At 50.3% G+C, this 12,386-nt stretch overlaps 1 protein-coding gene and 1 pseudogene across 2 annotated transcripts; one reads left to right on the top strand and one right to left on the bottom strand.

Moving 5' to 3' along the window:
• Positions 1-687: 687 nt before the first annotated feature.
• SLC22A13 (solute carrier family 22 member 13) lies at positions 688-12,059 on the bottom strand. Of its 2 annotated transcripts, XM_005546667.5 has the most exons (10): positions 11,633-12,059; positions 4,078-4,181; positions 3,669-3,823; positions 3,270-3,438; positions 2,936-3,056; positions 2,760-2,854; positions 2,336-2,550; positions 2,055-2,163; positions 1,323-1,538; positions 688-1,077 (listed from the first exon to the last, which is right to left on the bottom strand). In XM_005546667.5, exons 1-10 carry the CDS (start codon positions 12,008-12,010, stop codon positions 984-986), a joined length of 1,656 nt encoding a protein of 551 aa, XP_005546724.3. In that variant the 5' UTR covers positions 12,011-12,059; the 3' UTR covers positions 688-983. The 2 variants fall into 2 exon arrangements, with proteins under 2 accessions (XP_005546724.3, XP_065396432.1); XM_065540360.2 differs by lacking the exon at positions 1,323-1,538.
• LOC135969693 (cell division control protein 42 homolog) lies at positions 7,675-8,306 on the top strand (annotated as a pseudogene).
• Positions 12,060-12,386: the final 327 nt, after the last annotated feature.

Genomic DNA, 12,386 nt, shown 5'->3' with positions numbered 1-12,386 from the left:
AGGAGCTGGGAGTGCATTGGGAACATATTGCTCATTCTAAGGAACAATACCAAGGCCTGAGAGGATCTCTGAGAAGCCCATGAAGATGCCCTGTGGAAAAGGCAGCTTTCAGAAGCCTGACAAAATGCACCAACTGGCATTAGCCAATGTGCACCACAAAGAACTGCAACCAGCAGCAGCTCGGTGAAAAGACCTCTGCCCTTTCCCTCACCCTGCATGGGCCCTGGAAGGTCCAGAAGCAGCTGAGCATGAGCAGGAGGAGGCGGGGTAAGGGGGGGAGCAGAACAAACCTCCTCTCCTTCCCCAAGCTGGTCCCTGAGCCACACATAGGTTAGGCATGAGCTGAGCGTGTGTGTGTGGGGGGGGGGGGGTTGGGCGATCTTTGAAGTGAATCCACGGTAGAAATTTTGATTTAGGCTGAACTGAAATCTTCTCTCTGTACAACCCAGTGACCTATGGGGCCATACCTTAGCCAGAGGGATCTGATCCATCCCTTAGAAGGAACCATAACCTTCCCTTTTTCCACAGCCTTTCTATCCACCTGCCTGGGTAGAGTCCACAACTTCACATTTGTTTCCTCTCCCCTCCTGTCCCCACAACTTGGAAAGGGCTTACCTTGTGTTCTGTTCTGAGCATCACTGTGTTTTGAGGGCAGGGGACTCCAGATTGAGGAGATCAAGAGAGCCATACCTTGTGAAGATTGTTAGAGGACAAGTTAATCCCAAGACATACCCAAGATCCTAACCCAGACAGAGTATTGGGGGCTGGGCTCCAGAGATGAGAAACGCGAAGGAGGCCGAGAGGTCCTGTCCCAGATACCTCCGGGATTGGGCTCAGCAGGAGGTGACAGCCATGGGCCAGGTTGTGGTGTGCTGCCTCCATAAGCAAGGCTGGTCTTGCCCTGTGTCCCTGTGGGTCCTGGCCATATCCAAGGTGTTTAGGCAGCTCCCTGATGCTGACAGTCCAGCTCTTAGAGACCTCAATCAGAAGTATGTACCGCTCACAAAGGTCACTCCTGGGCTGGAAATTCTTCCTGTGGCTTCTGTTTCCTTCTCTGAGGGCACTGATTTGGGGGACCTAGAGGGAACAGAAGACTGTCATTGGCTGTCCAGGTATTGGTCCCATGACAGTGTCCCTCACCACCCCCCTTCTCAAGGTAAGGGGAATCTGAACTAAAGCCAGCCAGATGTCTGTGGTTCTGGAGGACCTCATATTAGCCTCTAGGTAACAGTGGACAAGTGATGAGGTGGAGGCCTGGGCATACAGTGTGCGTGGCCAATGTGAGACCCAGGTCGTGGTTTCAGAGCAAGCAAGCAGCTCACCATGGGTGAGGCCCCAGCTCCAGGTCCTGGAGGGTGTCTTTCAGGGCCTGGCCACGCGTCTCTGGCAGCAGGGTGCAGAGCAGGCCGGCCACAATGGGGAGGCTGCCGTAGATGAGCATCGGGAGGGCAGCGTGGTACTCTCCCAGCAGAATCACTAGTGGTGCGAGGATGCCCCCGATCCGTGAGAAGATGCCCACCAGCCCCATGCCTGTTTGCCTGGGAGAAGACCAGGGCAAGCTAAGTAGACCTGGGCCCAACTCTGGGCCTCAGCTTCACCCCAGTATATTTTCTCGGGAGAGCCCAGACCCCAAAGGTCTGCAGGGTCTCCAGCCTCACCCACCCCATTCAGCGCTCCTGCTCTCTGCTCCTGCCTGCAGCTCCTGCTCTCTGCCTGCTACACTCCTGCTCGTCTGTCAACTCTCAAGTCAGGAGGCTGTACATCCTTACCACCCTCCCACCTGAAGACATCCTTCTCTGGGGCCATTCATTCTTAGATGTGTCCCATATTCCTGTCCCGACCGCCAGGGTGTGGCCTGCTTGCCTGTCTGTCCTCCATTATCTTGGGGACAGCTTGAGGGCTTGGTCTAGATTTCTAGTTGTCCTGGACCCTGCCCAGCACTGCTGCCCCAGAGCCAGCCCTGTCAGCTATTTGTGGAATGGGGTGAGGGCCGAGGAGGGACAGCCAAATCGGTCTCAGCAGCAGAGGAACAGGAGTCACACTGCAGTTCTTACCGGAGGATGGTGGGGAAAAGCTCGGCAGAGTACACATAGGAGATGGTAAAGGCGGCAGCTGTGGCCATCTTCGCCACCACAGCCAGCACAGTGACCACCACAGGCAGATCTGGCAGAGGGTAGACAGTCCCATCACCTGGGCCCTGCCGCCGGCCCCATCCACTGAAGCTCCCCACCCCTTCTGTACCCAAACCCCCGGGAAGCCTTTACTCCTGGAAGCGGAACAATGGCCACTGGTCTAGCCCCTGACAGCCGGCGGGTGAGGAGGAATGGGGTGGTACCTGCTGGGATGAAGATGATGATGATACACATAAAGCCACCCAAGACCAAGGTCCCCAACTGGCTCCACTTGCGGCCAAACCTCTGCATCATGAAGATGCTGGAACAGCGGGCAGGCACCTCAACGGCTCCAAAGATGAGCTGCGTCAGATAGATGTCCAGGCCAAAGTCCCCCACTTGGAGGCTCAGGCCGTAGTACCCCAGACTGTCCACAAACCTACAAGGTAATGAAGGGCTCTTGTCGCTGCTGGGCGACGAGACACCACCCAGAGGGAGAGCCTGCCTTGGTCAGCAGTCACAGCAGGGGACACTGGCACAGCCAGGGAGAGACCATCCCATCCAGACAGCCACCAGCCCACCTCTCTGACGACACACACCAAGGAGGCTGCAGCCCTGTGGTTCTGTCCTTGGGCTCTGGGCACTCACCAGACACAGAAGATAATCAGAGTCACCTTCCGGAGCTGGGGGTGTCTGAACAGATCCAGGGCATTCCCTGAGGGGCCTGTCTTCTCTGGGACCAGCTGGGAGGAAGAAGCAGAGTGAGAGGCCAGGCAGGAAGGTCCACGTGGGTCTGATTCTGGGCCTGGGCCTGCTGGAAGTACCTGGTTCATGAGCTCCGGAGAGAGTTTCCGCCTGTTGGCCGAGGCTGCCCTCTGAATCAGTTGTTTCGCCTCGTCCATCCTCCCATGGGTCAGGAGCCACCGTGCAGATTCTGGCAGAGCCCTGTGGGTCAGCAATAGCTATGACCTTGGGGCCTGGAGTCCTAGGGAGCTCTCTGGCTTGTTCCAGTGCAAACTGAACCCCACACCCAGCTGTAACAGGCTTCCTCTCCCAGACTCGCCTCTGACTGTCCCGTGAACGTGGGCGCTGCACTCCAATCCCACCACAACACAACTAACTTGGGGGGGACTTGCTCCTGGCATGTATTTTCCTCACCAGAAGTAGAAGAAGAGCAGTAAGCCAGGTGCAGTGCCAGTGATCTGAAGGAGCCTCCAGTTGCGGAAACCATAGGCGAGTCCCGCGAGCACCATCTGCCCGAGGGAGAAGGTGCACTGGGCCAGGACCACGGCCTGCGTCCTCCATGTGGGCCCCACCCACTCGGTCACTGTGGGAATGGAGAGGTTGAGACAGGGCTAATCCCTGCCATTCACTCCCCATTACTCCCAGGTGCCACCCTGTGGGGGCTGGGCCTCAGGGCCAACACAGGAAGCACCAGTGCGACCACTTCAGATGTGGGGTACCTGACAAGACCTCCACAGGCCATTTGGGGCCATGGCCCTCCCAGACCCCTGGGCCTCACCCTGTGACTGAAGGCTCCAAGGACCAGACACTCACGTAGGGTGACATTGCTGAAGGCAAATCCAGCGATGGCAGTAGCCACAGCAAAGCGCAGGGCCATGTAGAGCTCAAAGCTGGGCACAAAGGCTGTGACCAGGCCGATGAGGGTGAAGAGGAGGAGCTGCACCAGGATCGTGGCCTTGCGGCCAATCCTGAGGAAACAGGGCAGGTCCATGGGAAGTGTCCCTCCCGGAAGGCATCTGAGGAGAAGGCCGCAAGGGGGCCCAGCCCTGTCCTGGGGTCTCTTTGTGAGGGAGGAGACACGGCCCTTCCCTGAGCCCCGTTTGAGGGTAGGGGGAGGAGGGCCTTGCCCTAAAGGCCAGTGTGAGGGGCATAAGGGGGACTTGGGCCTGTGCCAGAGCTGACGAGCTTGCTAGGCAGGGAGTGGGCAGGGCAAAGTTCTTACCGGTCCCAGAGGGGCCCAAACATGAGGGTGCCAACAAGGAGCCCAGCCATGAACACTGACTGTGTGGTGTCCTTCAGATGCTTCCGATCACAAACCAGGTTGAACTGAAGGAGACACAGGCAGATGTGAGTCCAGGGGCTGCACGGAGGGCAAGCCCTACACCACCTGGCCCACTACAAACCCTTCAGCGAAGGAGCTCATGGTTCCCAAACTGTGTACTGAGGCATTCCGGGGCACCATGGTGAACTCACTGAGCATGGCAGGGCATTTCAGGTTTTAAAGGGAAATACAAGTTGACATCTCTCTGACATCACACAAACTACTAGCTCAGGATAGTTCACACTTTCAACGTGAGACCACGCTACTTTCCTTCCAATGACATCATATCTATGTGAAATCTGACATCATATCTATAGGAAAGTGCTTTTGGCAGTTTTTGTGAAAGCAAATGCCACAGAAAATCAATGTGGAAGAGAAAGTGAGGGCGGCAGTGTTCAAGGACTGAGAACTTGTACAATGCCCAGTAAGTGCATACAGCCTATCAGTAAGTTATTGTGCTTAAGAATAAAATTAAAATATTTTTCCATCAACGTATCTGTTTATTCCAAAAAATAACTACTAAGTTGTTAGGACATAAACACTTGTTTGAACTTAATGGCTTAATACATATAGCTGTTAGGCATTTCTTTTGGCCTGGAGATGCCATGTAAAATTATTGACACACTAAAGATGCAAATTTTGGGACCCCGTGACAGACCATTAATTGGTGCTTCCTAACAAATGGGGCCGCTTCCCCATAGCCAGGGCACCCCTGGGACACACTTGGGCCTCTCCATGTTTTTCCACCTGGCTGCAAAATCCCCCTGAAATACCCACCATTAACAGGCAATCAGAATCCTAAGAAGCCCTCACACATGCCTTGAGGAAGGCGATTAGATCAGAGGAACACACGCACATACACATGCACACACAGAGGGAGGGAGGGAGTGAGAGAATGTGCAGGTGTGAGACAGAGAGAGACACAGAGAATGCTAATCCACCCAAGATCTATAGAGAGAATCTGACAGCCTAGGAAACCAAGAGGAGAAGATATTTAGGTCCATACCACTCTGTACGCATGTCTGCTGAATGTGCACTTGACTCACTTGACTGACCCCCATCCCGCTGGGTTGTGGGCCCCTCAGGGAGTCCCGCCATGCCTCTTGCACACAGCTCAGTTCCACACACAAATGTTTGTTGGGGAACCATCATGCGAGCTCTCCTCCAGCTTCCCAGCAGCAACCTCTAAGCGCTCACCCTGTGCTAGGTGCTTGCTAAATGCTTTACATGCATGATCTCACAGAATTCTAATAATAATCCTTCACTTATCATCTTCCTGAGAAAGGAAATGTTAAGCAGCTAACCCTCGGTCCCACAGCTGGATGGCAGCTGGTGGAGTTGAGACATCTCTCTTGCCCTAGACAGGGAATGAATCTGAGTAAAGGCTAAGAGGATGTCTGCTGAATGAATGAATAAATGAAGAAATAAACTAATGCCTACAGCTAGCTAATTAACCAATCACCATCAGTTAAATAACTTTTAGCAAGAAATTAACCAGTCCAGGAGTTACTGTTGTGCTCATACTTCTGTTCTCAAGGACAACTGTTAATTTTCAAGAACTTTCAACATGTATCAAGTGATGAACTGATCGTTCCTGGGAATGAAGTGGGGAAGGACAGGGGACTTGAAATTGTTGCTCCAGCCAGTTCTATCCTGTTTAGTTTTTGTCTAGCAGCCACAGATTGCCTTTTAGTAAGATGGCATTTAAAATAACTAGTAATAAAGGCCTACTGTTGCCAGGCTCAGGAGTCAGAATTGAGTGGCTTTGTGTGACCTTAACCCTGTTAGCCCATCTGTCTGTGTCTTGATTTCCCACTTACAAAATGTGAATAAAATATGCTACATAGTATGACCTGATACAGTGAAAGGAACTAACACTTGTAACATGGTTAGCTCAGTGGCTGTGTCACAGGAAGCTCTCAGCACCTGTTATCTAGGGTGAGGCTGTGCTCTGGCCTCTGTGCTCACAGAGCTCTCAGCTGGTGGCAGACAGCTCAGACACAAGGGGGTGAAGTGCTCTCTGGGCATGAGCGCCAAGCCACGGAGTCTTCTAAGGCTGGCACGCCTGGTCCACAGCCACCATTCACTACCTCTCTTCAGTTTATATACCTGCTATGGCATTAAATCCTCATTCTAACCCCATAACGGCTTATCACTCCCTTTGTGCAGCAGCAGAGGCTGAGGCTTGGAGAGGCGCCGAGATGTGTCCAAGCTCTCATGGTGCTATCATGTTGCAGGTGGTAGAGATGAAGAGGGCTCCAACTTGGGATGCCAGTCATCCTCCTCAGCCCTAACTCCCACAGTGGATGGTTCTGTCTGCAGTCTGCCATGGTGGTCTGCAGAATCCCACCCTCATTTCTTGGAGCCTCCCCAGCTTGGATCCCTCCCCTATTCTAAAACCTTCAACAGCTCCCTTTGGTCTCTAGGAGAAAGCCCAAATTCCTTAGCACTATATCTAAGGCCCTTGAAGAGCTAGCTGTTGCCTATTTCCCAGCCTCTTTTGCTATGTCAGCATTCCTAAATATGCCAGGCATTTTCAAGCCTCCAGAACCCAGAAATGGTTGTTCTCTCCGCTTCCCCTTCCCTCCTATTCCTACTTCTTTGGTCCCAGGACAGATCACATGATTGTTGCTATTCACTGATGGTCTTCCCACCTTCCCATTCCAAGATCCATGTAGACAGGGGAGTCATTTTTTTCTTCTCTTTTTTCTTTTCTTTTCTTTTTTTTTTTGAGAAAGCATCTCCCCAGGCTGGAGTGCAGTGGCATGAATATGGCTCACTACCAGCTCAAACGATCGTCCCACTTCAGCCTCTGGAGTAGCTGAGACTATAGGTATGTGCCATCATGTCTGGCTGATTATTTTATTTTTTGTAGAGATGAGGTCTCACTATATTGCCCAGGCTGGTCTCGAAATCCTGGGCTCAAGTGATCCTCCTGCCTCAGCCTCCCAAAGTGTTGGGATTACAGGCACGAGCCACTACACTCAGCCCATTTTTTTTTCTTTTACCAAGGATGGACACGTAGGAAATGTAGGTTGAAAGGAGAAACATTCTGACCTTCAAGAGCACACAGCCTTCATGGAAATATACTTTTTTCTTTTCAAATTAGTATTGTTTGCATTTAAGTTTAAATATGAAGTCATCATTTATAATAAGGAAGCTTAGGTGTCAGAGAGAGTCCTCTGGGTCAATGGGCAGAACCTTCCTCATGGATGAAAACCAGAGATAGAAGATCTCACACCAAGCCGACTGCATTCTGGAACCAAGCTTGGGATTATCATGTGGTTCAGGGCACAAAGCGTACATTTCCTTGGGAGTCACAGTCTTTGGAAGAGTAGGGGTGAGGACAGCATGATAGGGTAGGGCAAGAGGCCCAAGGTCCACCACAATGCCAGCATTGTCTAGGAGAGAGGTCCTGAGTGCCGCCATGCCCCAGGGAAAGGCTGAGGTCAACATCGAGTTTGAAATATTTAAAGTAAATACAAAACTATTTCAGCAATGCAGATCATTAAGTGTGCTGTTGTGAGCAATGATGCCATTGGTAAAACAGATCTACCGATATCCTACATAACAAACAAATTTACATCTGAAAATATACCAACTATTTCTAACAACTATGCGTCATGGTTATGGTTGGTGGAGAGTCATATGCTCTTGGACTTTTTGACGCTTCTGGGCAAGAGGGTTATAAAAGATTACAATCGCTAAGTATCCACAAACAGATGTTTTTCTAGTCAGTTTTTCAGTGGTATCTCCATCCTCATTCAAAAATGTGAAAGAAAAGTGGATGCCTGTTCTAACTCACCACTGTCCAAAGATTCCTTTCTTGTCAAGACCCAAATTCATCTCACAGATGATCCCTCTACTCTTGTGAAACTTGCCAAGAACAAAAAATGGAAGCCTATCACTCCAGACTGGCCTCGGACTGGAAGGCTGTTGAGTACGTGGAGCATTCTGCACTCACAGAGAAGGGCCTAAAGAATGCAGTTAATCCAGCCTCCAGAGCCAAAGAAGAGCCTCAGGGGTGTGCTGCTATGAACAGCTCTCCTGAGCCCTTTCAGCTCAGCTTGTGTTGCCATCACAGTAAAAGCAAGGTTTAAGTCAAACTAAGGATTAAAAATTAGGGCGGGCATGGTGGCTCACGCCTGTAATCCCAGCACTTTGCGAGGCTGAGGTGGGTGGATCACCTGAGGTCAGGAGTTCAAGACCACCCTGGCCAACATGGCAAAACCCCATCCCTACTAAAAATACAAAACTTAGCCGGGTGTGGTGGTGCATGCCTGTAATCCCAGCTACTTGGGAGGCTGAGGTAGGAGAATCACTTGAACCCAGGAGGCGGAGGTTGCAGTGAGCCCAGATTTCACCACTGCACTCCAGCCTGGGTGACAGAGCAAGATCCTGTCTCCAAAAAAAAAAAAAAAAAATTGAAGTTCATTCTCTGCAATAATGCCAAATGCCTAATCCTACCAACATATACTCTTGCAAGACAAGGCTCACGGGTATGGTTCCCCCTCCCCATTCCAATACTAGTTACTTAAGTCACTGTTTATTGTCAGAAAAGTGATCAGTGCTCGTTTGTTTTGTTGCTTCAAAAAATTTTTTGCTTGCATAAAAGCAAGGCATGTTTGTGATGACTCTCTAGCACACTAATGCCAATTGTTAAGCTGCTCCTTGGTTCCCCTCAAGAGTAATGTGGGACCTCTTAGTGCTGTTTTTTTTTTCTTGTTTTTGTTTGTTTGTTTGTTTTTTGCAGGTGTTTGTGTGTGAGGAGTTTATTTTTGAGTCTTTTAAAAAATTTATTCACCAGTGGACAGTCCTTAAGGGGAGGAGGACAGATTGATTCCACATTCCACCTCCTAGATCTAGTTTAGAAAACACATTCCCCACCTGCCTCGTTCCATAACACAGTCCTTTCTGAAAGCTGCCTTTTCTCTCCACCCTTGGGTGTTTGATGAAACTCACGAATGTGGGTAGAGTCTGTCTTGCCCTTCCTCATTTCTTGCACTATACATGTGACTGTGACTTTTGAGAAAATGTGCTATTTGCTGATTTATTTTTCGAAGTTAATTTCCAACTTCTTTCACTGATAAATGAAGGGAAGTATTGCACCTTTTGAAATGCACTAAATGGAGTGAGTTCATAATCTGACAAAAGAGTCTTTCCTGTCATTCTCTCATAAGCTTAGCATAAATGTGCAGCTTAAGAGTGTGTGACATGGTGTTCCCAGAATGCAGCTGAAGACCCAGCATGTAGAAGAAATGTGAGGGTGATGGTATCTATAAGACAGATGTCTATGGAGTGATAACACACTCTTTCAAGTTATGCAGGCCTGCTTCATCGAGGAGCTGAGGTTGGAGAAGGAGTGGGGAGAACACTTAAGAACATGGGAACCAGTCAAGGGACTCCCCTTGTTTCTGTTTTGCATTTGAGGAACCTTCCAACAGAGAAAATGGAGGCTCTCTAGTTTACCAGATGTCATGAATGAAGGCTCTTCCTAAGTGTTAACAGGGATGTTATTGGCTTATTTTGGTTGCAGTTCCCAATTGCTAAAAATGTTTAGGTAACTTTTTTCCACCTTCTGCAAATCCTAATTATTACCTTAGTGTCAACTAATGCTTTCTCACATGATAATTCTTTGTGTATGCATTCTTTTCAGATGTGTCAAACAATAACCAAAGAAAAGAGGTCCCAAATCCTTGAAAACATCCATCTAATTCTATACTCCTGCCCCTCCACCCTGACCCCATTGCAGGCACACCCACTGCTCCCCAGACATCCTGCCTGCTTCCTGCTGCCAGGCCTTTTCTGTGCTATTCTTATTCTCTGCCTGCAAAGGCCTTCCCCTCTTCTCTAGCAACATTTTTCTAGTATCCTGGTGCCTAGTTCACACATATCACCTCCTTCAGAAAGTTGCCTCCCCATTCCTCCCAACCAGGAGGAAGCAAATTCTGGGCCTTAGAACCCACCCAGCCCTTTATTCCTCTGCAAGGGGCCCAGACCTTTCCTGACCACTAGAGAAATAAAGTACCTTTCCCCTCTGACTTCCCTGCACAGTTAATTCTCAGGGGGCTTTGGCTGAATACGGTTGCATGAACAGTCCAACATGGGGTGTGAACAAGGCCTAGAGTAGTCTGTGAGCAATCTGGAAGGTTTTCTGGGCTTTGAGAATGATGATATTTGGCCAGGTGGGCAGACAGTTTAACACATATAGGCATACCACAACACGTTAGGGCTGGTGAAGGCTGGGACTGGCCATGGATATGATGCTGGGGAGATGATGGAGAGGACAGTAAGCGTCAGAAGGGGCTAGGCGGACCAGTCCCAGAGCCCGGGAGCATGCATAGGCTCCCAAGAGCTCCCTGTGGGGTGGAGTGGGGTGGAGTGGGGGAGAGTCGGGAGAAGGACAGGCAGGACATATCCGCAGGCTATCAGGCTTCTGGGAGCAGCTTTATGGTCACATATTAAAAAGTGAAAGTTAAACTTTGGTTAACACATTGGTCTCTGAAAACCTCTAAAAATAAATACTTTTTCAGCCATGGGGTGGGGGAGAAGTGAATGTTTAATCCCAGATTTTCCACCATAAAGAAGATGAGAATTATATAGATCCCCTCAAGCACCCATGCCCCTCAGGTTTCTGGACTCTCTGTGCTGCCTCCCACTCCTGTGGGAATCTAGACAGCAGGTGTCTGGCATGAGAGCCCCAGCTCCATGATCAATTCACTGCATTGCCCTGGCTAAGCCATCTCCTCATTCTGTGCCTCAGCCCCACCATCTGGGAAGCAACAGAGTGGGACTGGATGCTTTCAGAGGGCCCCTCCTGCTCAGAGGTGGCTAGGGTGGGAAGTTTTCTGCCTGCATCTCTCCTAAAAGAAGGAAGTTAGCAAGAATGAATGCTTAGTTATCCATAGGACAAGTCCTAGAGTCCTGGATGTTCTCCAGCGTCCCAAAGGCAGGCTGGCAGAGATCTAGAGAGAAAAACTGAACGGTGTGAAGCCCAGCAAGCAGGAAGGCAGTGAAATGGACAGGGAAAGTGATGGCATTAGAGAGTTAGGAAAACAGGAACGTAGGCAGACATGCAGGGACAGACTGAAAGACAAAGAGAACTGGACAGACAGATGAGAACACTGGGTAGAGAGAAAGGCACAAAGACGGGAAAACAGGAGAGGACACTAACTGGGTAGATAGCCAGAGAGACAAGGAAAGAGAGGGACAACAAAAGGATGGGCAAAAATGGGCAGATGGGCAGACAGACTGGACAGAGATGACGACAGGCAAATGGGTCAATAGGCAGAGGACAAAGAGGAAAATGAGATTGACAAAATGAAAAACATATGTGCCCATGGTTGACCATATGGGCATGGGGCAGATACAGAGCCAGTGACTGAGGGTAAAGAGTCAGGCACAAGACCCAACAGACCCACAACTGGTGGAGAGACCAGCAAAAGGAAAAGCCTACCTCATTCTTTAGGGATGGGAGCCTGTTCTCAGGATATTCCCAGCCCATATCACAAGGCTGCGTCTCATTGAAGTGGTGGCTGAGGATATCCTGCAGGCTGGCATTGGCAGCGGGTGGCCGGAACATGAGGCAGGGCTCTGGGTGGCCTGCAGTGTCCAGGGGCACGCTCAGTGCCAGCTGTTCAGCAGCACTCAGGTTGAAAGTGTGGTTCTTCACCCAGGCCACTGCACAGTGGTGGGGCTCATCTAGGACCATGAAGACATGGGCAAAAAAGTAGAAGGGAGACAGGAAGTTGAGAACACACAGCAGTATCAACAGTTGTATCTGGAAGCGACCAAAGTCACCTATTTCAGCCAGGACCTGGACAAATTGAGCCATGTCTGCCACTCACCACCTCCTCAGCCTGGGGATACTAGGGTAGCTCTGCAGCTTGGCTCTGGGAACTTGCTCCTCTGGGCAGTGGTGACAGCTGCATTAATGTTTAATCCAGCCTTGCCCTGCTCCACCTGTCACTCCTCAGCCCCCTAGGTGTGACCTGGGAAGGGTAGAGTATGATGAAAAAATAGTCCACATGGATGAAGCTGGAAACCATTATCCTCAGCAAATTAACACAGGAACAGAAAACCAAACACCACATGTTCTCACTCATAAGTGGGAGTTGAACAATGAGAACACATGGACACAGGGAGGGGAACATCACACACTGGGGCCTGTCGGGGAGTGGGGGACAAGGGGAGGGAGAGCATTAGGACAA

This window comes from Macaca fascicularis, chromosome 2 (assembly GCF_037993035.2).
Source record: "Macaca fascicularis isolate 582-1 chromosome 2, T2T-MFA8v1.1".
Classification (NCBI taxonomy): Eukaryota; Metazoa; Chordata; class Mammalia; order Primates; family Cercopithecidae; genus Macaca; species Macaca fascicularis.
The sequence above is the reverse complement of the archived record's forward strand: the minus strand, read 5'-3'. Positions and strand labels throughout refer to the sequence as shown.

Excerpts from the sequence above, each read along its gene's own strand:
- SLC22A13 (XM_005546667.5), bottom strand. The coding sequence starts at position 12,010 with ATGGCTCAATTTGTCCAGGTCCTGGCTGAAATAGGTGACTTTGGTCGC. Across the intron at positions 4,182-11,632 it reads TCCCATCCCTAAAGAATGAG|TTCAACCTGGTTTGTGATCG; the intron begins GTAGGCTTTTCC and ends TGTCTCCTTCAG. Across the intron at positions 3,057-3,269 it reads CTGCTCTTCTTCTACTTCTG|GGCTCTGCCAGAATCTGCAC; the intron begins GTGAGGAAAATA and ends GCTGACCCACAG.